The sequence below is a fragment of the Manacus candei genome, unplaced genomic scaffold (assembly GCF_025592945.1).
Source record: "Manacus candei isolate 608988 ecotype Guabito, Panama unplaced genomic scaffold, ASM2559294v1 h1tg000027l, whole genome shotgun sequence".
In the NCBI taxonomy this organism is placed as follows: domain Eukaryota; kingdom Metazoa; phylum Chordata; class Aves; order Passeriformes; family Pipridae; genus Manacus; species Manacus candei.
The window spans coordinates 1,571,076-1,597,663 of NW_026138075.1; the positions used below are offsets into that span (position 1 = coordinate 1,571,076).

Below are 26,588 nucleotides of genomic sequence, written 5' to 3' on the forward strand. Positions count from 1 at the left end.
CACAGGTCTAATCCAATTGATAGCTCCCAGTAGCTTCTGGAGGTCATTTAAAGTTTGGACTCGCTTGTCAATTGACATGGACTGCGGCCTGATGGTTTTCGTAGTGATCTGGAGCCCAAGATACCTCCAGGGTGCTTCCCTCTGCACTTTTTCAGGGGAGATTTCCAATCCTTTATCACTTAGCACTGAAATTGTTGAATTTAGCGTCTTTTCTACAGCCAATTGTGTTTTGGCGGAGATCAATACATCATCCATATAATGGAAGATGATTGACTGCGGAAATTTCTGCCTAATTGGTTCCAACACTTTAGCCACGAACATCTGGCACAGTGTTGGGGAATTTTTCATCCCCTGAGGAAGCACCTTCCACTGGAACCTGTGGTGAGGTTCACAGGCGTTGATGGCAGGGACAGAAAAAGCAAATTTAGCCGAATCAGCCAGATTGAGATATATGTGAAAGAAACAGTCCTTTATATCGATAACCACTAGGGGCCGTTCAGCAGGAGCATAGATGGTGATGGCATTCCCTGCTGGAGGGCTCCCATTGGTTCTAGGACCTCATTCACTTTTTGCAGGTCCTGAAGAAATCTCCAGGAGCATGAGGATTTTTGGATAACAAACACTGGAGTGTTCCAGGGACTGGTGGAAGACTCCAGGTGCCCTTTCGTCAATTCTTGATTCACTAATTCATTTAAAATTTGCAGCTTTTGTTTTGGCAGGGGCCACTGATCTACCCAAACTGGCGTTTCCATCTTCCAGCTCAGTTTGGGGAGCTGCAATTGCTCAGTGACCCCTCCTAAAAATTTTCCTCATGGGACAGGGTCCTCAATGTGAGCTCCCATTGCTCCATAGCGTCCCGTCCCCATAGTGTAACTGGTATATTTAATACGTACGGTTGGATCGATGCTGGTCTGCCCTCTGGCCCATATACTGTAAGTACCACTTTGCTTCTGACGGGGTATTGTGATCCCCCTACCCCACTAACTTTGACGTAAGCTGTCTGCGCTGGCCAGCCAGATGACCAGGAGGCTATGATGGTGACATCCGCCCCCGTGTCAAGAAGTCCTTCCACCTTGACTTGCTGCAGAACCCTGGGCTGGGAAAAGTAAACAAGACAAGTTAGGAGAGGGCGAGAGGTTTTCACGGTGGTGGTCCAGAGGGCTTCCCTCTGCATCCTCTCTCTCTGCTCCTCATCTGATGACAACACGCAAAGCAAGTCATTGGTGGAGACCATCTTCGCCATGGGGAAGCGGTCCTCCAGCTGCACAGGGGGGAGATGCACAATTAGACAAATTGCGATGTTTGAATTTGTCAGCCCCGTCAAAAGTGTGGGTACTACAATTAAGCCCTTCTCCACTGCCGAAAGATGAGATGTGATTAGGTATGTCTTATCAGAGTCCACTGGGGCAGATGGCCTGACTCCAGCCAACTGCTTGTAAGAACTTAAATGTGTGGAAGGGTGTACAACCGAAAGGATAATCCAATTAAGGGGAGTGCATTGATTTTGGGTTGGGATGGGGTCCGCCAGGGGTTGCCGGGTTACGGGGTAGCTGTCGTGTGTGGGATGGAGCGCAGGTGGGAGGCTACTTTTGTCATCGTGCTTCCCCAAGTGCTCTGCTCCCCGTTTCCTGACGGCTCGCAGGAGCAAGGTCTCAGATCTGGTAATGATTGAAACGTGACCCTTTTTTGTAGCTTTGGGGATCTCCTAGGGGGAAGGGGTTCACCATTAATATTCGTCACTGATCGACAACTAGACGACCAATGGCGTCCCTTCCCACACCTGCGACACAGAGTCTTGGGGGAATTAAGCTCGGAAGCCAATTTTGGGCAATGTTTCCTAAAGTGACTCTTCTCACCACATCCAAAACAATGTTGGGGGCCTGTAAACGTGGCAGCCAATAGGCGTGCTTTATGGGAGTTGGAACTGATATTTTTGCATGCATCAATCATTTTGAGTAGAGTGGGATTTTTCAACATCTTTAAAGCTCTTTGGCAGTCCTCATTGGCCTTTTCGATAACCAATTTGCTAAACAGAATTTCTTGGCTCTCTTTCTGATGGACCTGCCTACTTATTGCTTCCTTAAACCGAGATGAATTCAACAAAAGGTTCTTTTGGGCCTTGATTAATCAAAGTAAAAGAGTGTGTCTGCACATACGCATCCGCCACTCTTTTTATGGCCTCTAACGCCAATTCCTTAGTGACATCTAACAATTTAGGGTCAATTCTAGCTTGATCCCCTCTCCTCGAATAGTTCCCCTCTCCATATAACATGTCTATTGCTTGCCTAACAGGGATTCCCCTCCTTTCCATCTTATTATTTACAAATGCCGCAATTAACTTCTTCCATTCAGCCTCAAACACGGAGGACTGTACGGTGGTGAATAGTCCTCCGATTACAGCCCGAATATCATAAGGGATTAGTGTATACGCTTTAAAAAAGGACTCAAATAAACCAATGGTGAAAGGAGCCCCTAATCCATATTCGACGATTGCTTTTTTGATATCCTTCAACATAGGATAGGATATTGGCCTCCATTCGGGGGCCTTTCCTTCGTTGTAGTACACCGGAAACGCTTTTAAAAACTCGGTGTCCTTTGCACTGGTGGCCTCCTCCCTGAAGGCTCTCCAGATGTCTGGAATCTTAGGTTGCCATTCAGGGGAGTGCTGCGCCAGATCACAGTCCAATCCAGGGTTGCGGTAGATGGGTAGGCTTCGGTGTTAAGTGGCCTATGGGCGCGGCCATCTTGGCAGAAAGACGCTTTGACTTTCGCCCTGGTCCCACCCACTGCTGTTCTTCCGGCCCGGGAGGATGACACCTCTGGAGAAGAGGCGGGGCTGGCGGAAGTGGGCATGCTTATGGGTGTACCAGGGGAGGAACTTCTCGTGCGGTGGAACTTCTCCAGAGGGTGGAGCTACAGGGGCCCACCTCCTTCTTTCCCGCACTGATCTTTCCCGCGGTTCCCCTTCCTGCTTTTTCCTCGCGCGGTCCTGGGGTCCCTCCTCCTTGACGCCATTTTGCTTTCGCCACGATGACTCCTCTTCCTTTCCCCCGCCATCTTGTTTGTCAAGCTCTGTCTCCCTCCTGCCATCGTGAGTGTCCGTGTATTCTGGGTCTTTGTCCGTGTGTGCAGTGCTTGTCTTGTGGAGGCTGATATTCTTGCTCATCACCTGGTGCTATAGCACCATCAGAACAAGCCTCCACGCAATAAGCGCCTCTTTTGCCAAGCGGTCCCCTTTATCACTGTCACGCCAGAGGCTGTAGCCTAAGGCTTGCCACTTCTCCAGATTGGTGTTGTCTGTGAGTCTGTAACCTTGGCGGTCAAGCCACCTGGCAAGTGTTTTTGCTGATTTTTTGTCGAATGGGTGACTGTACTTGATGACAAAGTCTTTCAGGCACCGATAAACAAACTTTTGGGAAGTGGAGAGTGTGAGCCCCATTGCGGTGTTAATCGGGTCTCGACGCAGTCTCTCGATGTAACTCCTTCCCTTTTTCTATAGGCTTAGGTGGTGGGTGTTGGGGTAGGGTGAGGAATGTCTGCGACAGCTCACCTGTCCAGCATGCAACCCGTGCGGCTCCTTCCAAGCCCACAGTCATCCATACTGCTGCAGAGGACCGGCGGGACGATTGCCTCTCCTAGTGTCGCCTGAGCCCACGTGAAGGCACAGGAATTCCCTTAATATAAGAGCCCTCAACTGTGCCCCACGTTGGGCGCCACTTGCCACGGTCCGCGGGGGTAAAGGGAAATGGGACTGGGCACTGCATTCAGGGTCTTGACACAGTTGAGGTCTCGTGCAGCAATGCCGCTTTATTAAGGGTAACAGCGACTTAAATAGGGTAGTCTGAGGGGAGGATCCAGAACTAGGGAGGAGCAAAAGATGGGCAGCTCAGGGAAGGTAGTGATTGGGAGGCAGGGAAAAGGTGGGTGGAACTCCTGTGTAACTAAGGGGATGGGCCAATGGGAGCTCTCTCCGCACTGCAGCAAACTGTAGCCAATCAGGTGCGGAGGAGCGGGAAAGCAGGGGAGGATAGGGAATAAACAAGTTTAGGCAGGAAAATGTGAGGGAAGAAGGGGACAATATGGAGGATATAAAATTTTCCACAATAAACTGGGGTACATAGAAATTCACAACAATATACCAATAAACTGGGGTGAAACTGGGGAAAAACTGTCCGTCCGGTGAGTGTCCAGTCCCGCATGAGAATGTCCATTTAGTTTTCATTTATTTTTCTCCACGCCTGGTATTTCTCCCACTCTGATTCTTCCTCCGCCACAATTTACTGCACGGCTAACATTGATCAGTGACTTACAGGGCTCGATGAAGGAAGAAGGACACCTCAGTGGGGAAAGCCAAGGTTACTAACAAACCTATGTCACCCTGCTGCTGCAGAGCTCTGGCATCACAAAGAAGCCCTTTGGGTTCTGTGACTCACCTGCAGGAACTTCCCTGGGCACATCTGTGAGGCACAGAGAACTGACTATAGAGTGGACATACAGAGAGGAAGAAAAGAAAGTTAAAACCCAATGTGGGACGACTTTGAAGGTGGTGGTAGGAGGAAACCAGTGGGCCCAAATGGGCAAGTGCCATTTAATAGGGGAGTTACGAGGCAGAGACCAAAGAGATGAGATGGTGGGCAGACCTCAGGAAGGCACGGTGAGGAAAACAGAAAACCAGAAGCCTTGCAAAGTTTGAAAGCATCCTTCCCCCTTCCGCGTCTTTCAAGCCATTTTTTTCTCCTACGTAAAATTACATTCCTGAGCATTACCAGCAAGGGACTGGAAAACTCTCCTTTGATTTCCTTTCTCAATTAAAAAATAAAATGAAGAAAGAGCTGGGTTTTTGCTGTTTGTCTAGTCTTGAGACCAAGCTAGCAGTCCACATCAGAAGACATCTAGAACAGCTGGTGGGTGTAGGGACTGGATTTCAGGAAGGATTCTGGATGAGGCATCCAGGGAAATGAAGTCCAAATGTACTCCCATGCACATGGGTAATGAGGTACCCCTGGTGATTGGTCAGGGGAGTCACAAGTGGCTTTGAGGTGCATATATAAGGTGTTTTCTCATTTGAATAAAGAGGATTTGGCTCAGAATCCCCAATCAGCTCGCTGGGTCCGTATAATTTATTTACATATTATATTTATACACCACAGATGGGTTTTTTTGGCTCTGTCACCTAAATAGGTGGGATAAATGAAATCCTCCAGCACTGTCTTTTAAGTGTTAGTGAGTCTTGCTTTACATTATGCTTGCCAGGGTGTGTGTAGCGAATAAAGTCCGGCTCCCACACGCTCACACACACAACCTTTCCACGTATTTAGATATTTTTAGCAAACAAATTGGTTCATTGGTTCTAAATTACAAAATTCTCTTTAATAATTAGTATTCTATCCTGTATTGGTTATTGATTTCTCACTACTCATGGTAATTAGTTCACATTTTTCACTCTTTTTACCAGATAAGGAGTCACATACTGAATGGTCTTTTTTGGCCTCTTCTTTATCTTCTCGTTTCTGCAAAATGTCCTTGTGGTACCTAAATTCTGCACTTCTTGTGTCCAATTTCAGCAATACATCTCTCCCAGGATTTGTTCACTGAAGCACATTAAGGTTAGCTTAGCAAAACTTAAAGTTTCAGTAGTTTTCCCAAGCTCTGTTCACAGAAAAGCAGCTTATGACAAACTTTGCTAACTGCTGGCTAAGACTAATTTAAGAATAACACACTGTTTGTGACTAATATACTGGCTATGATTAATTTAAACAATTAATTAAAAGTTAATTAAAACCAATAATTAAAACAATTAAAAAGTTATATAATTTCATTGGAAAATTTAAGAGATTAAAATATAATAATTGCTATTAAACTACTAAACTGTAAATAAAGCATATTAGATCAAGCTTATTATTTTTATCAGAGTACTTCATATCTGAAAACATGGAATCCAATCTTTTTTAAGACTAACTTAACTTATCGTATTGAAATTATCCAGTACCTTAACAGTACTAATGAAGATCCTTAACACTATGTGAACAAACTTAAGTTTATAAAAAAATTCCATTATACAGAGTAGCCAGCCATCCTTTTGAGACCTATTTTAGTTTTAGATAAGATAGTTTTCATTAGATCTGCACATTCTGTTACATCCCATTTTGCTAATTTGGAATAAAATCCATAAACCAACAATTAATACCAAAATTTAGATAATTATGCCAATAAGTTTTCTTGTGATTGCACTTGAATTTGGGATCCATGACATTATCCAACAGATTTTCCCCTTGATTTTCTTGTATTTCCTGAAAGATTCTGGTGTTCTTTCGAATGTCCTCCAAATCAATCTGAATCCTCGAAGTCTGATCTAGAGCTGTTCAGTTTTGTTTGACTAATTTTGAAAGGCTGGTAGTTTCTTGTAGCAAATAAATTGGATCATTTGTTTGGTTTTCTGTTTGTTCAGTAACTCTCGATATGTTCACTGTAGCTTTCTCCAATTCAGGTACTCCTAACCATGGTAGAAATCCTCTCACAAACTTATGGAATCCAGAGGACCTCTAAATTATTAGATTTAAATTTCATTTGTGTCTCGTTATAAAAGTGTCATTGAACACCAGAGGTCTTAATAACTGCTATTTCAACTGACAGAATTTGTGGATCTATGAAGGATTGGACTGCTTTTCTCTCCAAAAGGAGCATCACTCCAGTTAGAGGAAGAGCACTGGAGAATACACTTTGTATTGGAACTCCCATCATCTGAATACTTTCATCTTAATGAACGGGAAATTAGGAAGAAATCCAGCAGTAACTGCTTTTTGTTATTAGCTTGCATTAGTTTTAAGTGTGAATTTTTCTTCCAAGGGTCAGGTAGTATTTGTCCTATTTTTGTCATATTAGAGTGGTCCTTAGGGAAAAGGACATAATTCTCTTTCCCTTCTTGCCCTCTTACCCTCCAGGGACTCGAAGCTGTACTTGCCACTACAATTGTTAGCTGCAAGGCCTTGCTAGGGTGGTTGACTACTCCAGGCACAAATGACTGTGCTGCAATACTGGAAACACTGCTCTGAAACAAAAAGATACACCATTTAACATCTCTTATTGCAGAGCTTTATCTGCAGCGGATTTGCTGTTTGCTGTACTGTCCAGTGCAATCCTTCTGTGTCCAAGGCTGGCTTAATTCATGTGAATCCAGGAATCCCTGCCTGTTGTTTTCATGCCTGTGTAGGCAGTCAAAAGAACTTGAAATGGTCCTTTCCACTTCTACTTGAGAGGTTCTTCACTCCATGACCGCATGTACACCCAGTCTCCCATCTGATGAGGATTTACTTGAACATCCAAGATTACTGGTGTGGCTAAAATGAACTTATGCAGTGATGAAAGTGTTTTTCCCAAGGAAATTACATATTCTCTTAAATTTTGATTACCTATCATGTGGCTCTCTCTAGGAATAGTTACAGTTTGATATGGTCTCCCTTAACAGATTCAATATGGGCTTACTTTTTCCGTGCAGCTTGGCTGGATTCTGGTTCTCAACAACGCCAAGGGAAGAACCTGTGGCTGTTTAAGTGAGATTTCTTGACAGATTTTGTTTATCTGCCTTTTTAGGCTTTGGTTCATTCTCTCAACTTTCCCACTAGATTGTGGTCTCCAAGGTGTATGTAAATTCTTTTTGATTCCTATGTTTTGGACAATTTTTGCACAATTTCTGCTACAAATTGAGGTCCCCTATCTGAGAACATTCCCAATGGAATTTCAAATCGCGGTATTACTTCTTTTAACAATACTTTAGTAACTTCCCTTGCTTTGTTGGTACAACAGGGAAAAGCTCAGGCCATCTAGAAAACACATCGACTAAAACGAATAGGTATCAATATCCTTCTTGTCAAGGTAACTCAGAAAAATCTATTTACCAGTAATCTCCAGGACCATTTCCTCTCTCTGTAGTCCCTAAAGGAGGGCTTTTGTAGGACTGTGGATTGCTTTGCAAACGTATTTTACACTTACTGACTACACTTTTGATGACTCCAGCCATTTTTTACATTGATTGCTTGATGCTTCAAGTTATCTATAATAGCTTCTGCTCCCCAGTGTGCTTCTCTGTTGGAGTATAGAGATTATATGTGAACAATTTCTATTGCATTTCTGTGAGCATTGCCTTGGCATAATTGGGTGTGGACAGTAAAACTAACTGTGTAGTTAAATATGGCTACAGGAGCTGAAGTTAGAACAAAAAAGGCTTTTTGCCAAGGTCAAGGAGGAGTTTTTGGCAGGTGAACAAGTTTTCTCATCTCCTATGGCCACCTGCTGTGATCCAATTAGCACCATACAACAAAGTATGTTTTCCTTATGTATCCAGTGTTCTGTGTACAAGAAACACATGTCTGAGTGTCATAAGCAGTATATAAGGTGTCTTTCTTCTAATAAAGCCAACATTTTGCCGACCATACTGGTCTGTGAGTGATCTGTCCGTACCTCTTCATCAATAACTGGCGCCCGAACAGGGAGTCCTGGTTCGTCGAGTTCTGTGGGACGTAAGGCGAACAGAAGGAGCTGAGAGAAGCAGTCGTTAGAGGTGGCATTCCCCCCCAGCGCCACGAAAAAAACCTGCGTGCAGTACACAGAGAAATCTTACCCTGATCAGGTGAGTCGACTGAGGGAGGAGAAACGGGGTCTGCTCTTTCAAAAGAAGAAGAGGCGGTGCAAAAGCTCCTTCATTTAATTATCTCTGAGAGAGATTCTAATTATGACGAAAAAGCCCTTAAAGGGTTACTAGGATGGGCTAGAGTGAAGAAACTAAGCCCCACAGCTCAAACTGCCTTTGAGGTATCCACATGGAATGCTATAAAGGAACAGTTATGGGAAGAAATGGAAAAAGGGTCAAAAAATGTTAAAAAGTATAGAAAATACCTTAAAGTCTGGCGTTTTGTCATTGAATTACTGCAACAGTTAAGCACTGAGCGGCGAGAACTTATAGCTGCTCAGGCAACTTTGTCGGGAGACAGCGGGACTGCGGCGTGTCTCCGTGCCGATCAGTCTGCCTTTGGGGAGGTCCTAGCGCCTGCAGCTGCAAAGTCTCGAACGCAAAAAACCTTAAAAACAGCGGGACTGACTCAGTTTAGCAGCATGCTTGTGCCAGCAGTCAATGCAGAGACTGTGACAAAAGCGGGAGCAGCAGAGGACAATGCTGGCGCCATGCCAGCGCCACCACCCTTCTCTGCGCCTGCCCAGCCTGCACTGCCACCTTTCTCCATGCCTGTGCTGGTCGCAGAGCCGGGAGTTGTCATTGCTCAAGCACTGCCTGGAACGAAGCTGCTAGGAGCCTCCAGGTCACTAGATGTTGCTACATCGCTATCCCCTAGAACCACCATGTCGCCTGGATATACGTCATCAAGAGTAGTCGCATCAGAACACAGAAGTCTGCCCATGGAAACCGCGGCTGCTGTAACCGGAGCTACCCCTGCAAGTGTTGCTGTAGCAACTGGAGCTATTTCGGCAGGGACTGCCGCCTTGGCAGAAACTGCTGCCATCTCAGTGGGAGCTGCCGTCCCAACAGAAGCCACCACCATTCAGACGGGGACCGGAACTGCTGCCAAAGCGATCATAGTTTCTCCACCGAGACCGGCACTTACAGCTGAATCAGCCTTTGCTCTCAGTGCTGTGCCTGCATCAGTACTGCTGCAAGAGAAGGAAGAAAAACTTAATCGTGGTAACACAAAAGAGCTATTTTCATCATTTCCATCCTCAAGCTTGTCTTCTGATGACAAGAGCTTGGACAATGGAAGTGAGAAAACTACTATGCTTGCAATAAAAGACCACAGAAACACTTTATTGCTTCGCTTTCAAGAGCTTGAGTCTAAATTAGTGGAGAGACAGCTTGTTCAGCTGAATACAGACTCCTCTAATGTTTCAGCTTTGATAGAGAATAAATGCTGGGAAGCTTTAGACTGGAAGACTCTAAAAGAAGCTAAAATAACTGTTACACAACATGGTTTAAAGAGTGATTATACATGATTAGTAATGCGACATCTCTTTGCTGCTCATTTGTTAACACCATATGATATTCATATAATTATAATTGTGTTGCTTTTTCCTTCTCAGCAGGTGCAATTTTTCAATGAATGGAGTGCCAGTTGTGCAGCAACTATTGCACAACCTAAGCAGAAAGGACACCCTCTCTTTGGTGTTACTACTGATATGCTCATGGGCTCTGGTCAGTATGACAGTGTAAATTTGCAAACACAGTTTCCAAATGAGGTGCTACAAACTAGTCAAAGCTTAGCTTATAAATCATTGCTTGCAGTGAGGGATGTAAGGACAGGACCCTCATATACTGAGATCAAACAGGGACCTAATGAACCACATGATCAATTTGTGAATCGTTTGCGTCAAGCTATAAACTCAGATCCAGACATGGATAGTGACATGAAGGCAAAGTTCATAGACTTGTTAGCTTATGACAATGCCAATGACAAAACAAAGCGAATATTAAGCACATCACATAAGGGTGCTAGCACAAGGAGATGTTTAGAAGCTATGGAAAAGATGATCGAGCATTCTGTTTGGCTGATGCAATAAGTGCAGCAAGAAGACCTTTTATGTTTGAAGATACTGATACTTCTTCAGAATCAGATACAAGTTCTGATGATGACAAAGAAGAAAATAATGCTGGAGTTTAGAACAGACCAGTAACATTCTTAGAATTTTTTTCAGAATTATTAGAAAATAGAATTAGTATACAGTGTAGTTTGTTGTAGAATAAAACTGTTATAGGTCTAGAATTACTAGCACAAGAGTATTTAGTAAAGAGATTAGTGATTTAAGAATTTTTAAAACACTTTTGCAAAGCAGAAACGGGGAGAGAAGGATGTCAGGTCCCCCTCTGTTAACTTGTAAAAGGTGTTTCATGTGTTTAAGTTTTTTTGCACACAGGTGTTCTTTGGCTATCTGCACATGGATGAAGCCTTGGAAAGAAGCGGGTACTTTAGAATAAGGCTGATGTTGTTGCTGTTGCAGGTAACAATGAATTAACAAAAGAGCACAGTATTTTTAGTCTTATTAGAACACAGTTTTTTGAGCGCAGTTTTTTCAGTATTACAAAAGCACAATTTTTAGTATTATGAGCACAATTTTTTCAATATTTTTAAGGCACATAAGTCTAGGAGTTAAGAAGCACATAATTATAGATGTTTAGAGTTTAAGAAAGTGTGTTGTGTGCATTTTAGATTATTCACTATGTATTAGTAAAAGAAATTTTATCTGTTTGGTTAAGAACCTTTAACATTATAAGGTACTAGAGAATTATTTTAATCTTTTAGCTTATAAAACACAGCGATATGGAACTCAAAAGTATGTTTGTGTGAAGGTATGTTTGACAGTGGCCACTGTGAGAGTTTGTATGTGTGTATGGGTGTGAATGTGTGATGATTAATGTGTTTTGATAACAAATACACAAACACCTTTAAATAAAAACAGAAGACACATAACCCAAAATTGAAGGGAGTTCCATTTACAGCAGTGTTTTAGACTGAATAAAAACTTTTAAGAATAAATCTTATATTTAGAAGCACTTTTAAGCAAAATTTAAGAGCACAAATCTTGAAATTAATAGGTTATTAAGTTTGTTAATGGTAGTAGTATTGTTATATGTAATTGTGTTTATTGATATGTTATTGGTACAATAAAAAATGTTAAGGAAATGCAATTTAAATTGTTCAAAACTTAAATGGAGATTTGTTGGAGTATAGAGATTGTATGTGAACAATGTGTCCGTACCTCTTCATCAACACTTCTCTGTGTTTATCTTCTGCTACTTGTCTCATCACTGCTTGAGGTACTATGACTTGTTCTTCTGCTGTTACCCACCATCCTTCAGAATTAAGATGGTCTTCCAAAATTTCAGCTAACTTTTCATCTTGACCTTGGTACTCTGGGGTTACATTTGAAAAGTTCATGCATTTTGATGGAGCAACTATTAGGATGCTTTTATCTGCCATGTCTCTACAAGTTCTATCTGCTAGTCAATTTCCTACATTAGTTGTTGCATTTTCAAATTGATGAGCTTTACAATGCATGAAAACCACTTCAGTTGGTAACTGAATATTTTCTAGTCATTTCCTAATAACATCTCCAAATTTTACAGGGGATCCTTGTGCTGAAAGGAGCCCTTTCTTTCTAGATAGCTCCATACTCCTAATGCATATCTAGAATCAGTCCATATGCTGACATTCTTACCTGCAGACAATTCTAGGGCTCACTGCAGAGCGATGAGCTCAGCTTTTTGTGCAGAGATGTTAACAGGTAACAAGTTATCTTCAGTTATTTCTGTTTGGGTCATACACAGATTTCTGCTTTCCTTTGCACACAAAACTGCTCCCATCTGTCAATAGTTCCCAGCCCGGATCTTCTACTGAAGTATCCCTTAAATCTTATCTGCTGGAGTAAACCTGCTTGATAGTTAGAAGACAGTCATTTTGTAAGTCTTAGCATTCTGGTACAGATTCAAGGAATATAGTTGGGCAGTAGTCATTTTCAGTTCTACATCATCCTGTTCCAACAGGATGACTTGATATTTATGCATCTTATTTGGAGATAACCAGTGACCCCTCCTTTTGTTCTAGAACAGAGATAACCATGTGTGGAACATAAACAGCAATTTTCTGGCCCATGGTCAATTGCCAGTCTTCTTGTATTAAAAGGACAGTTGCTGCTACAACTCATAGGCAGTTATAAGTCTCTTATTTACATTGTCCAGTTCTTTGGAAAAATATCCCATGGCCCTTTTCCATGCCCCCAGCCTATGAGTTAGCACACCTAATGCAAGGTGTGAGTGTTCATGTACAAACAGTTCAAAAGGTTTGGTCAAATCAGGTAATTCCAACACAGAGGCTGATATTAGAACTGTACTTAAGTTTCTGAAAGCCGTCTGGTATTCTGAACTCCACTGTAGTATCTCCTTAGAGTTTCTCAGGGCCTCATATAAAGGTCTTACCAACAGTCCATATTAGGAATCCATAGCTGACACCAACCTACTATTCCTAGAAATGTTCTTAACTCACGTACAGACCATGGCTCCAGAGTTTGGCAAATTCATAGAATCATAGAATCAACTGGGTTGGAAAAGACCCCCGAGATCATCAAGTCCAACCCTTGATCCAACACCACCGTGGTTACCAGACCATGGCACTGAGTGCCACATCTGGTCCCATCTTAAAAACCTCCAAGGACAGGGAATCCACCACCTCCCTGGGCAGCCCATTCCAGTGTCTGATTACACTCTCTATAAAGAATTTCTTCCTAATATCTAACCTAAACTTCCCCTGGCACCGCTTAAGATCATGCCTTCTTGTCCTACTTCTGGTTGCCTGGGAGAAGAGACCAACCCCCACCTGGTTACAACCTCCTTTCTGATAGTTGTAGAGAGTGATGAGGTCTCCTGTGAGCCTCCTCTTCTCCAGGCTGAACAGCCCCAGCTCCTTCAACCTCTCCTCATAGGACTTGTGCTCGAGTCCCTTCACCAGCCTGTTGCTCTTCTCTGGACCTGCTCCAGCACCTCCACATCCTTCCTGAACTGAGGGGCCCAGAACTGGACACAGTACTCCAGGTGTGGCCTCACCAGCCCTGAGTACAGGGGAAGAATCACTTCCTTGGACCTGCTGGCTACACCGTTCCTGATCCAGGCCAGGATGCCACTGGCCTTCTGGCCACCTGGGCACACTGCTGGCTCATGTTCAGCTTCTTGTCAATCCAAACTCCCAGGTCCCTGGCTGCTCTCCAGCCACTCTGTGCCCAGCCTGTAGCGCTGCATAGGGTTGTTGTGGCCAAAGTGCAGGACCTGGCACATGGCTTTGTTAAACCTCATCCCGTTGGATTCAGACCATCTCTCCAGCTTGTCTGAAGAGCCCTCCTGCCCTCCAGCAGATCAACACTCCCTGCCAACTTGGACAATCTGCAAATTTGCTAATGGTACTCTCAATCCCCTCACCTATATCATCAATAAAGATACTAAACAGGACTGGGCCCAACACTGATCCCTGGGGGACACCACCGGTGACTGGTGCCAACTGGATGCAGCACCATTCACCACCACTCTCTGGGCCCGGCCCTCCAGCCAGTTCCTAACCCAGCACAGAGTGCTCCTGTCCAAGCTGTGGGCTGCCAGCCTTTTCAGGAATATGCTAAAAAAGCTCCTTCCTTTTTGGTCTGAGGCTTTGCTGTACCCAGGAAATGGTGAATCCCAGATATGTCACATGCTTTTTGGCAATCTGGACCTTCTTGCTGGTTACCCTGTAACCAGCTTGTCCCAAAAAGTTTAGTAAACTTACAGTCGTTTTAATGCATCCAGTTTGAGTTTCTGTAGCAATTAAAATATCATCTAATACTGCAGCAAAGTGATTTCTTCATTCCCCTTTTTCCATATTTCCAATTCATTTGCCAATTGGTTCCCAAACAAAGTGGAGCTATTTTTAACCATTTTGGGAGAACAGTTCACAGTAATTGGGTTTTACAGGCCATTGGGCTTTCCCGTTCAAAGGCAAACAATGGTTGACTTACAGTTTCAAGCGGTATGCAGAAGAAAGCATCCATAAGATCCAAAACACTGAACTGCTCATCAGATCCTTTAATTGTGTTAAAAGTTCATAAGGATTTGCTACTACTGGGTATATGTCTTGCACTATTTTATTAATAGCTCTGAGATCTTGTACTAGCTAGTATTCATTGGTATGTGGCTTCTTTAGCAGTAGGATAGGAGAATTATATTCTGTCTCATGTTTCCTTGTTGCAAAAATTTAGCAATTAATTCTTCTAACCCTTGCCTAGTGTCTAACTTCAAAGGATATTGTTTCTGCCTTACTGGTCTGGCAGCAGGTTTCAACTGTATTCTTACTGGTTCTACTGCTTTCGATTTCCCTGAAATTCCAGTATCCCACACCAACGAAGTGACAGCGTTTTGCACCTCTGGGACATTGCTGCTGCACTGGTAACTAACTGGCTAGGGAGAATTTTAAATGCATTTGGGTTTTCCATGTCAGGGTGGCTACCTAGCCTCTTTCAGACTTTGATAATGATTACAATTGTGATTATTGTAATTTGGATTACTGTCCATTGCATTAAGATCACTATAATAAAATCAGTCTCCACAGTAAAATATACTCCCTTAAACCCCACCTGTGACACTGACATGCTCCCAAAACTGACCTATATAATTGACATTCCCCATCTGCCTCCTGTCAACGTTAGATATCCTCATAGAATGCTAATATGTCCCTGTTTGTCCATTGCTACTGTTAATTGTTCCTATGATGTTGGTTACTACTGCATGCTTATTTATTCTCATTGTTGATTGATTGTTCATTGCTAATGGTACTTGAAGAATGATAATCCACAGTAGGCATTGCAACTCAATAATATTGTGTGTCCTATTAACTTTGAAGGCAAGAGGTGTCCACAGTGTCACTCCAAAGACACTGGTTGGATCATGATGGTGGTGCTGGGGTAGAGTATGGCAGAAGCACCCAGTATCCCCACTTTCAGCATTGTCATTGGTGTTGATGCCCTGCTGAGGAGGGAAAGACCTTCTGGGTTGTGCTTTTTTGTGCTACAAATGAGGTGACTTTGATGTGGTATGTTTTGTCTCCCTGTCTATTTGCACTGTATTACAAGAGGCCTGTGGGGAGGTTGCCGTCTGACCCATTGGGACAAGCATGAGAACCTTGGAGGATGAAGACATAGGGGTTTGAGAGAAGATCTGACAGAGAATCCAGGTAAAGAACACGTCTGGAGCCATCCTCAAGGCAACACATGCCCATAGTTCAGACATCTTCTGTATGAACATGATCTCTCCATCAATAAACATATATTCATGGCAACTGCCTACCACAATAGGCACTGCTGATTGTCGGTACATGTCACAGAGCCCTCTGTGAGCCACTGCCTTTGTGACCTGTCTCTGGCATTGACACAGCCACCCCACATAACGCTGGCAGACAAAACAAGACAGGATAGGACAAAGGGGTGCTGCAAGGAGCCTCTGTACAACCACTTCATGCTTTTCTGATGCAAAATTCAATGGGATGGCAGAAAAATTGCCCAGTATGCCCTGGCTGGCCTGGGTTGGGCGGGGAGGGGAGGAGGAGGAGGAGAAAGGCCGAGGGGCTGCCCAAGCACAACAGCCTGAAGAAGTGGAAACAGTCCAGCCACTGCAGACAGGTAAGTGGCTGAGCTGGGCCATAGGGCTAGGGCTGCAGCTCAATCCTATCCCCCGTGGACATCCCCAGGGAGCAAGGAGCAGTGGGAATGGAGCTGATTCCCCCAGCATCCAACTCCATCCACCAGGCACCCTCAGCCCCAAGCTGCTGCCAGAAGAGACAGGAGTTGGTGCCCCCACTATTCCCTGTCCCAGGACTGTCCGTACCTGGGGAGTGGAAGGCTTGACTGTGTTCTCCAGCCTCTCCAGCAGTCCCTAAGCCCTGACTGTTCTTGGGTTTTGCCAGATCCACTTGGGGAACTGCCAGAGGAGGAGCACACCCATGGACTCTTCTACAGATGCACACAGGTATCCACAGACTTCCATGCCTGGGATGGGGCTGCTGTTTCTGCTTAGTGGATGACAGCTGTCAGAGCACTGGATGTGACATCCTTCTCTTCCCTGCCCTTAGATGTTTTCAGACTTCCATAAGACCACTAATCATGAAGGCATGGTCCTTGAGGGCACAGCAAACTCCAGCTCCTGCAAAGCAGAGGATTGTGCTGCCATAGTGGATATTATCATGGGAAGTGGCAGCTCCCATTTGAATAAAGTAAGTAACTTGTGGCCAGGGCTGGAGTCCCCCATGAAATGTGAACCCTCTCAAGCTGGGTCTGCTGGCCATCCAACAGACTTTCAGATCAGCAAAATAGGGTAGAAAAGGAAGCATTTCTCATGGGAAGCTGTTGAAATGCCTCACTCTATCAACACTCCAGTTCTCTGCTGTGTCTCCTCCAGGTGCCAACCATTGTGAGGGAAATTCACCAACAGCTTATGAAGAACACATATATGTCTCAAGAAGACAGGTTGAAGAAGACCCTTCAGGAGATGACAGTTGCAGAGCCCCATGATGTGGTGGTGACCCTTCTGCGCTGCGCCCCATCGTGTGACAGGTACGGAGCCCACCTTCTCTGAGGGCTCAGGACTCACAAGCCATTAGAGCCCACCAGCCTACAGAGCCAATCTCATGTGGGCTGCCAGACAGATAGAGATTTTCAGGTGCCTCTGACCCCTCTGTGTGCTAGCTGTGCTATGCCAGCCACAGAGCCCATTGCCACACTCCCTTTGTGTCCATCAATGCACCATTACTTGTCTACCTGCTACCTGCAGAGGCAGGCTCACTGAGTGCTGCTGGTGAGGGGCAGTGGACAGAGGCAGGGCTGGTGGCCAGCCAGGGCCTCTATGGCTGCCCAGGCCATGGTGTTGTGGCCAAGACCCCACTGACACAGAATTCTGGGCCTGCAGAGCTGCTGTGACCATGTGGAAGGCAATCGTCTCCTCAACCAGAGCTGCGGAGAAGGTGCTGCCGGAGCTGCTGTGCGTGCTGGAGGACTGGCCGCTGCACAGCACATCCACCTCTGACAAGGACGACTCAGACATCTTTTCCCTGGCTGTGAGTTGCTGGACTAGACCGTAGCACATCCTCAGGGGCTACCTCTCTGGCATCTCTCTATCCTTCCTCCTGCACCAGTGATCTCCCCACCTCATGTGATGGGCTGGAAATCTTGGTTAAGGGCAGGTTCAGAGGCAGCCATGTCAGATGCTCCCCCTGCATCTCCCCTGGACCAGGGCAATGCCTGAACCTCACCCTCCCACACTTGGGCCCTGCCATGGGGATGTCTCAGTGCTGAGTGCAGTCTTTGGGTGTTTTGTTTTTTGCAGGCAACTATAGCACTGTGGGAGATCACCCATCTGCCCCACCATCCAGAGGCACTGATGATGTACTTCCCCCGCCTCTTTGTGGCTCTGCTATTCCAAATCTTCTCCAGCACAGCACAGATGCCAGTAGAAGTCAATACCTTCTGGAGGAGATGCCAGCAGGAGCACTGCCTTCCCACCAACCCCAACAGGTGTTCCATCACAGTCCTCCCGCCCCTCCCATGCCCTTGGAGCTGGGCTCAGGAATCCTGGCATGACCTGGGCTTTGCTCTGTACACAGATTCATAGTGCAGACCATGAAATCACTGCTCTGCCATCTTGAGTATGAGGATGTGGTGTCTGAAGTTGAACATGAGTGTGGCTGGGACACATTCCTCAACATTGACAATCACCAGTATGCAGTGGGTCTGCTGGCCAGGTGAGACCTCCCTTCTCCCTGCTCCCCTGTCATTTCTCCCCAGGAGATGAGGTGTCCCCGACATAATCCCTGTGGTCGTGGGTGGAGGGACTTGTCACTGAGGCATGGCCCTGCAGAGTGGAAAAGCCTGGGAGAGCTGGGTGCTCTGGAGCAGCCACAACCCAAAGTGCCAGTATGGCCTCCCGTGAGTCCTGGGCTGATGGCACAGAACAGGAGGTCTGTCTGCAGCGAACCTCACTGAGGATAGCCTGTCAGGGCCAGAGAGATTTGGGGCCAACCATTGATGGCCATCCACAGCCTGGCTGCTCATATCCCCTGTGCGTAGAAAGGTGTTTTTTCAGTCTGGTCATCCTCAACAGTCCCTGCTGGTGTTGGGTACTGCCTTTCTCCTTTTGAGAGGTGGTGGAGAAGGATCAGGCTTTGGTAATTCAGTCTCCGGAGAGGTTTGCCCACCCTGCTCAGGGTCAACGATGCCTTTTTTCCTCCTCCAGAGCAATGCTCAGGGTCTCACAGTGCTTGTGTTACCGGATTGCACGCTACCTGTTCAGGCTGCTCCGCAGAGAGGAGGCTCGCTGGGAGGTCTCTGCCATGGCATTCTTTGTTGAGGTGAGCCTGATGGCAAGTGCTGCCTCGCTGAGCTGCCTCCCTCCACTCTGCCCTGTTCAACACACAGCTGTGGGGGGAATTGCAGTTTGTGGAGCTGGGGCAGAGGGTGGGCTCTGCTGTGTGCTCTTGGCCCCCTGCTGCTAGAGTCAACCCTGCTTCCAACTTCAGCTTCACATTTTCAAGATTCTTTTGCTTATCTACATGCAGTGCCTGGACATGATGGAAGGAGAAGAAGCAAATAACTTTCTGCCTGTATTTCAGCATCATATTATGCCACGAACACCACATATGACCACAGTCACTGCTCTGTACGTTTCAGCTCCTGCCTTGCCTTAACATAAAGGAATGGGATGAACGTATCCTGCAACTTTTCCCAATCTACCTCAGGAGAGATTGCAGAGAGATGCGTCTCCTGCTGCTCAGATGCCTCCTACTGCTCTGCAAGAGACCCTCTATGGTAAGAAGCAGGCAGCTGGCTGAAGCTGTGCTGGCCATGTGGGGCTGGGTAACACAGTAGTTTGGACTTGTCTGGGCTTCAGGAGCTGTGTCACCTGCTGCCAGCATTCCTGACTCCCCATTCAGCCACTGGAGTCCTTCAGAACTGGCCTCTGGCTTCTTTGTTCTGAGGCAGTAGTGTGGGGTTGAACTGCTGGAGTGGTTTTGGCAATGCAGCCTTTGATTGCTTCAGAACATTGCATTGTGCTCCACGCAGGCCAACACTATCCGGGCCTTGACTGAAAGCCTCACAGAGGTACTGAAGGATAAGGACAGAGAGCTGGTGGGCATGACCCTTTCTGTGCTCAGCGAGGTGCTCCGGGACGCAGATGTGTCAATTGTCAGTTCCACTGCTGTGCAGCTGGCTGAGGCACTCCTGCCACTATTTGAGAACGTAAGGCTCTGTGCCTCCTGCCAGGGGCACTGGGTGCTGCCAGGAAACTTTATACCCTGCGGAATTTCAGGCCCATGCCCAGGTGGGCCTGGAGAAGCTGGTGCTGAGGTCTTGCCCTCTTCATTTCCACTAGGACATTAGCCATGTGCAGCTCCTCTCCATTCACCTCTTTCAAGTGCTAATGGAGTTGGTAGAGGAAGACGGAAAAAAGCTCCTGGAGAAGAGTGTGCGCCAGAGCCTGTTCCTACTGTTCCGCCACTTGCATGATGAGAACCAGTGTGTGGCACAGGTGAGGACTTCTGAAATGTTGGTGTCCATGTTGGAGGTGACTCAACTGCCTCCTGTGCTCCCGTCTCTTCCTGCTCTTAGCTACAAAGCAGCAGTTCTGGGAACCTCTGTTCTCCTGTCCTGGCAGCACCAGATGCCTGAGATGGGGGTTGACCCATCACTTTACCCAGGCACCAAACCCACTGATGGACAAGTTTCCCAGATGCTGCATATTCCCACTAAGGGCCAGGAAAGGCCAGGAGCCTTGTCAAGGTATAAGGGATGCAGGTCCTGTGCCCTCATCAGTGGTTCCATCTCCCGGTATCTGCTGCTCTATAGGCTTTTTGGGAAACTCTGCTTCAAGCCAACATGTTCCTGCAGGAGAGGAAGCTCGAGCAACTGTTGGAAAAGACATGGAGTGTTGACAAGTGCCTGGTGAGGATAGATTCAAAGCCCCAGACTCATCCTGGGGACTCAGAATCCCTTTTAAGGCCAGCACAGTGTTGTAGAAAAGGAAACATTTCTCGTGGGAAGCTGGGGAAATGCCATGCTCTATCAGCAATCCAGTTCCCTGCTATGTCTCCTCCAGGTGCCAAGCATTGTGAGGGACATGTATCAATGGCTCACATTCATAATGGATGTGTCTGCTGAGCACAGACTGGACAAGAGCCTTCAGGAGATGAGCCTTGCACAGTCTCATGATGTGGTGGTGACTATTCTGCGCTGCGCCCCATCATGTGACAGGTATGAGGTTTATCTGCTTTGAGTGCTGAGGACTCACAACTGATTAGAGCTCATCAGACCCATGACCCCTCTGTTTCCCTGTTGTGCCATGTCAATTGTGCCCTCCAGGGCACCATTACTTGTCTGCCTGCTACCTGCAGAGGCAGGCTCACTGAGTGCTGCTCAGTGGACAGAGGCAGGGCTGGTGGCCAGCCAGGGCCTCTATGGCTGCCCAGGCCATGGTGTTGTGGCCAAGACCCCACTGACACAGAATTCTGGGCCTGCAGAGCTGCTGTGACCATGTGGAAGGCAATCGTCTCCTCAACCAGAGCTGCGGAGAAGGTGCTGCCGGAGCTGCTGTGCGTGCTGGAGGACTGGCCGCTGCACAGCACATCCACCTCTGACAAGGACGACTCAGATATCTTTTCCCTGGCTGTGAGTTGCTGGACTAGACCGTAGCACATCCTCAGGGGCTACCTCTCTGGCATCTCTCTATCCTTCCTCCTGCACCAGTGATCTCCCCACCTCATGTGATGGGCTGGAAATCTTGGTTAAGGGCAGGTTCAGAGGCAGCCATGTCAGATGCTCCCCCTGCATCTCCCCTGGACCAGGGCAATGCCTGAACCTCACCCTCCCACACTTGGGCCCTGCCATGGGGATGTCTCAGTGCTGAGTGCAGTCTTTGGGTGTTTTGTTCTTTTACAGGCAACCAGAGCGCTCTGGGAGATCACCCATCTGCCCAACCATCCAGAGGCACTGATGATGTATTTACCCTGCCTCTTTGTGGCTCTGCTATTCCAAATCTTCTCCAGCACAGCACAGATGCCAGTAGAAGTCAATACCTTCTGGAGGAGATGCCAGCAGGAGCACTGCCTTCCCACCAACCCCAACAGGTGTTCCATCACAGTCCTCCCGCCCCTCCCATGCCCTTGGAGCTGGGCTCAGGAATCCTGGCATGACCTGGGCTTTGCTCTGTACACAGATTCATAGTGCAGACCATGAAATCACTGCTCTGCCATCTTGAGTATGAGGATGTGGTGTCTGAAGTTGAACATGAGTGTGGCTGGGACACATTCCTCAACATTGACAATCACCAGTATGCAGTGGGTCTGCTGGCCAGGTGAGACCTCCCTTCTCCCTGCTCCCCTGTCATTTCTCCCCAGGAGATGAGGTGTCCCCGACATAATCCCTGTGGTCGTGGGTGGAGGGACTTGTCACTGAGGCATGGCCCTGCAGAGTGGAAAAGCCTGGGAGAGCTGGGTGCTCTGGAGCAGCCACAACCCAAAGTGCCAGTATGGCCTCCCGTGAGTCCTGGGCTGATGGCACAGAACAGGAGGTCTGTCTGCAGCGAACCTCACTGAGGATAGCCTGTCAGGGCCAGAGAGATTTGGGGCCAACCATTGATGGCCATCCACAGCCTGGCTGCTCATATCCCCTGTGCGTAGAAAGGTGTTTTTTCAGTCTGGTCATCCTCAACAGTCCCTGCTGGTGTTGGGTACTGCCTTTCTCCTTTGGAGAGGTGGTGGGGAAGGATCAGGCTTTGGTAATTCAGTCTCCGGAGAGGTTTGCCCACCCTGCTCAGGGTCAACGATGCCTTTTTTCCTCCTCCAGAGCAATGCTCAGGGTCTCACAGTGCTTGTGTTACCGGATTGCACGCTACCTGTTCAGGCTGCTCCGCAGAGAGGAGGCTCGCTGGGAAGTCTCTGCCATGGCATTCTTTGTTGAGGTGAGCCTGATGGCAAGTGCTGCCTCGCTGAGCTGCCTCCCTCCACTCTGCCCTGTTCAACACACAGCTGTGGGGGGAATTGCAGTTTGTGGAGCTGGGGCAGAGGGTGGGCTCTGCTGTGTGCTCTTGGCCCCCCGCTGTGGGGGTTACAGGTATGACTGCTCTCACTGCTCTGTCATTTCAGCTCCTGCCTTGCCTAAACTTAGATAAATGGGATGAACGTATCCTGCAGCTTGTCCCAATCTACCTCAGGAGAGATTGCAGAGAGATGCGTCTCCTGCTGCTCAGATGCCTCCTATTGCTCTGCAAGAGACCCTCTATGGTAAGAAACAGGCAGCTGGCTGAAGCTGTGCTGGCCATGTGGGGTTGGGTAACACAGTAGTTTGGACTTGTCTGGGCTTCAGGAGCTGTGTCACCTGCTGCCAGCATTCCTGACTCCCCATTCAGCCACCAGAGTCCTTCAGAACAGGCCTCTGGCTTCTTTGTTCTGAGGCAGTAGTGTGGGGTTGAACTGCTGGAGTGGTTTTGGCAATGCAGCCTTTGATTGCTTCAGAACATTGCATTGTGCTCCATGCAGGCCAACTCAATCGTGGCCCTGACTGAAAGCTTCACAGAGGTACTGAAGGGTAAGGATGGAGAGCTGGTGGGCATGACCCTTTCTGTGCTCAGCGAGGTGCTCCGGGACGCAGATGTGTCAATTGTCAGTTCCATTGCTGTGCAGCTGGCTGAGGCACTCCTGCCTCTATTTGATAATGTAAGGCTCTGTGCCTCCTGCCAGGGGCACTGGGTGCTGCCAGGAAACTTTATACCCTGCGGAATTTCAGGCCCATGCCCAGGTGGGCCTGGAGAAGCTGGTGTTGAGGTCTTGCCCTCTTCATTTCCACTAGGACACTAGTGATGTGCAGCTCCTCTCCATTCACCTCTTTCAAGTGCTAATGGAGTTGTTACCAGAAGAGGAAAAAAAACTCCTGGAGAAGAATGTGCACCAGAGCCTGTTACCGCTCTTCTTTCACATGTATGATGAGAACCAGTGTGTGGTGCAGGTGAGGATTCTGAGCTCCTGCTGTCCCCTGTGAAGGGGGCTCAACTGCCTCCTGCCCTAACACCTTGCATTCTGCAGTTGCTCCTGCCTCCTCTTGGCCTTGACCACAGGGATGCAGGTCCTGTGTTCTGGGCTGCTGTGCCATCTCCCAGTCTCTCCGACTCTGCAGGCCTCTTGGGAAACCCTGCTTCAAGCAACAAAATTCCTGAAGAAGTGGAATCTTGAGGAGTTGCTGAAGACAGAAGAGATGTGGAGGTTCGGCGAGTGCCTGGTAAGGATGGCCTTGAAGCCCCAGACCCAGCCTGAACAAGCTCTTTGCTCCCGATACTCAGTGTGTGAGGGTACCAGCTGTGGCCCCTGTCCACTCCTGCACACATCACCACCAGCCTGCACCCCACACACTACTCTCCTCGGGTGTGTGGCCCAGCAAGCTCTTCTCCAGGCTCTTCTCTCTCCCTGAGCCAGGGTGCTGACAGAGTCCTGACCCAGCTGTGCTTTGGCATCAGAGTGATACTGGGGCTCCCTGGGGAGCACTCAGCCCTCTGCTCCCTCCAAACCTTGGCACCAGCCAGCTGCTGGCTGTGTCTCCTGAGTGTCCAAGCAGGGAATGTCAGTCCTGGGTGCAGGAGCTGCTCAGCCAAGGGAAAGAATCAGTGCCAACCCTTCCCTGTGTCCCCTTCTGCTCTCTCTAGCTGGCAGAGGACAGAAGCAGAGCAGACGAGTACCTGCGCCAGTCCGTGTCATACCTGCATAGCCCACAGAAGTCCATACGGGAGGCAGCCATCAGGCTCACTGGTGAGCCACAACCCCCAGAGTCCCTTGCCACCCCACTGCAGCTTGGCCTCAGCTCTAGCTGCTGCACTGGCAGCAGGACCCAGCCCAGTGGCTGTGGTACCCTGACTATGTCTCAGGACTCTCTGCCACGCTCTCCTACCCTTGCCCTTGTGCTTTATACGTGGCTCAGTCCTGCCAAGGGGAGGATTACGTGCAGCTGGGCTGGCAGAGCTGGTGTCGGGGAGCTGTGCTGCTGAGGCCATGATAGGCTGTGTGTTCCTAGGGCACATGAGGGGGCAGGAAGAATTGCTCCAGGTCACCTGTGAGGGTGAATGAGGGCAGCAGGCTGTCAGCAGGGACTGGCATGAAAGGAGGAAGGATCCTGGACAGCTGGAGAGGGTTCTGCTCCCTGCCCAGACAAAGGGCAGTGTGGGCAGAGCAGAGAGAGACTTTAGGAGCTTGTGTGGTATTCATGGCAAACAGTTTAGGGCTTACCCTCTTAGTTCCTGCTCCCTTCTGACCATGGGAAGGGCTGGGTGGGGTGACCCTGGCAAGAGGGGTTCCTGAGGTCCCTAAACCTTGGCTCTGTTCCTCTCTGTTTCAGCACGTCAAGGCACGACAAATAACTTTAGCATCTCCATCTCAAACCTCGCAACTCAAACCCTGCACTTTCTAAGAGCTGTAGAGAGACATCCTTCCTTCAGATTCAGGCTGCCGCAAAACCAGCTCTGCATGGCGTGGAGGAGGCGGCCCTCTCTCTTGGACAATGGCTGGCCTTCTGTCTGCTACAGTGGTCAGCCACACTGCTGGAGGTCTCTGCAGAGCTAATCCTGGGAGCTCTGTCTGCTGGGGCCACCTGAGTGTGCAGGAAATACTAGGTGGCTTCTGGCCTCTCCCGACCCACAGGACAACTCTTCTCTAAGACCATTTTTCTTTATGTCTTTTAAGGAAAGTTCTTTTATGCAAATATCGGCACTAGTTCAGGACCTTTTATCTCAGGCTCCTGCCATCCAGAGCCCACTTTGCAGCTTGCACTGCAGCTGCACACTGACCTATCTGCACTGAATGTACTCCTCAACAGTCCTAACTTTGTTTTAATTGAGCATACCAGGTAATACATTGAAAGGGACAAAAGGAAAGTTTCAAGGCACTTAACCACTGCCCTAACATCAACATTATAACAAGTAACAAACTTAACACAATTAAGGGCAGAAATGATTATCAGTATAAAATCACACAGGATTCTCAGAAGTCTGTTACTGGGACAAGTATTCATCTCCATCCAACAAGCTGGTCTTAACTGGGATATAAGTTCACACACAGAACATGTTGAGTTGGAAGGGACCTACAAGGTCCTCAAGTTCAACTCTTAAATGAATGACCCATATGGGGATCCAACCTGCAAACTTGGTGTTATTAGCACCATCTTCAAACCAACTGATCTCTTAATGACATATTCAGTTGATTGATTATATTTGCTGTAAAATGAGCACCCCTGTCTGGTTCAATTGACTTGGTGCCCCTGCTGCAACTGGATCTGGTTGCAAGAGATCTCTCATCAGGTCCGAATTTCTACACTACCTCTCCACTAGCTATTTTCTGGCTCCTAGTTCTCAGTTGCCTCAGTCAGAGACTTAGCCATTTCTCCTAACTGGGAATCCCATAGCTCCAAGAAAACCAGATGTGGGAGTTTAATTATGGCCTCTATTTTTTCTGGATCTATCACTCATTGCCCCTTCCCCAAAATACAGCCAAATATTTATCTTTCCTTTTGACACAGCTGAAGTTTGGATGGAGATGCATGCTGTTTCCCTTTTTGCTAGTGCAATACATCTAGTATACAAGCATTCTCATCACAATTTGCTAATGAGAAATCACCTACATGGACCGATTGTACAAGAGCTGATACCGAAATAAATGTATACGTAGAAAAATGTGCTTTTATAATTTTTTTAAAATATACACAAAATTACCATCATTACAAGCAAGTAGTAGTCCACAAGAATCTCATATATATACAAAAAATAAAGCAGTGTTTCAGCTGACATATGTCTTCTAGAGAACCTCCTCCAGGCATGGTATTTCCAATTTACACCAAAACAATCAATTCGAGTAGTTACAAAAAGCACATGGTGTGCCTCTACATGTAGATCTTCCTGGTTCCCTCTTTTTGAAGAGATTCCATGTGCACACAGCAGCAACCCAGAGTGAACAATTCTTTCAGTGGGTGTTTGTGCTTTCTAGGGACGTGATCCA

At 47.3% G+C, this 26,588-nt stretch overlaps 2 protein-coding genes across 2 annotated transcripts; both read left to right on the forward strand.

Annotated features, from left to right (window-relative positions):
* The first annotated feature begins 15,942 nt into the window (after positions 1-15,942).
* Positions 15,943-21,249, forward strand: LOC127471862 (maestro heat-like repeat-containing protein family member 7). Its single transcript, XM_051789254.1, has 14 exons — positions 15,943-16,191; positions 16,476-16,537; positions 16,641-16,781; positions 16,967-17,121; positions 17,474-17,621; positions 17,891-18,078; positions 18,168-18,305; positions 18,797-18,911; positions 19,231-19,368; positions 19,624-19,800; positions 19,934-20,089; positions 20,407-20,502; positions 20,657-20,811; positions 21,078-21,249. Exons 1-14 carry the CDS (start codon positions 16,056-16,058, stop codon positions 21,247-21,249), a joined length of 1,977 nt encoding a protein of 658 aa, XP_051645214.1. The 5' UTR covers positions 15,943-16,055.
* An 8-nt stretch (positions 21,250-21,257) lies between these two features.
* On the forward strand, positions 21,258-26,266 carry LOC127471911 (maestro heat-like repeat-containing protein family member 7). Its single transcript, XM_051789413.1, has 9 exons — positions 21,258-21,683; positions 21,773-21,910; positions 22,402-22,516; positions 22,701-22,838; positions 23,094-23,270; positions 23,404-23,559; positions 23,728-23,829; positions 24,251-24,353; positions 24,937-26,266. The coding sequence occupies exons 1-9, from the start codon at positions 21,373-21,375 to the stop codon at positions 25,158-25,160; spliced, it is 1,464 nt and encodes a 487-aa protein (XP_051645373.1). The 5' UTR covers positions 21,258-21,372; the 3' UTR covers positions 25,161-26,266.
* Positions 26,267-26,588: the final 322 nt, after the last annotated feature.

Bases quoted from the DNA above. Each gene is read 5' to 3' on its own strand.
- LOC127471862 (XM_051789254.1), top strand. From the start codon at position 16,056: ATGGCAGAAAAATTGCCCAGTATGCCCTGGCTGGCCTGGGTTGGGCGG. The intron at 19,801-19,933 runs GTAAGGCTCTGT...CATTTCCACTAG, and splicing joins TCCTGCCACTATTTGAGAAC to GACATTAGCCATGTGCAGCT. The intron at 20,812-21,077 runs GTATGAGGTTTA...CTGGGCCTGCAG, and splicing joins TGCGCCCCATCATGTGACAG to AGCTGCTGTGACCATGTGGA.
- LOC127471911 (XM_051789413.1), top strand. From the start codon at position 21,373: ATGCTCCCCCTGCATCTCCCCTGGACCAGGGCAATGCCTGAACCTCAC. The intron at 21,911-22,401 runs GTGAGACCTCCC...TTCCTCCTCCAG, and splicing joins GCAGTGGGTCTGCTGGCCAG to AGCAATGCTCAGGGTCTCAC. The intron at 22,517-22,700 runs GTGAGCCTGATG...CTGTCATTTCAG, and splicing joins CCATGGCATTCTTTGTTGAG to CTCCTGCCTTGCCTAAACTT.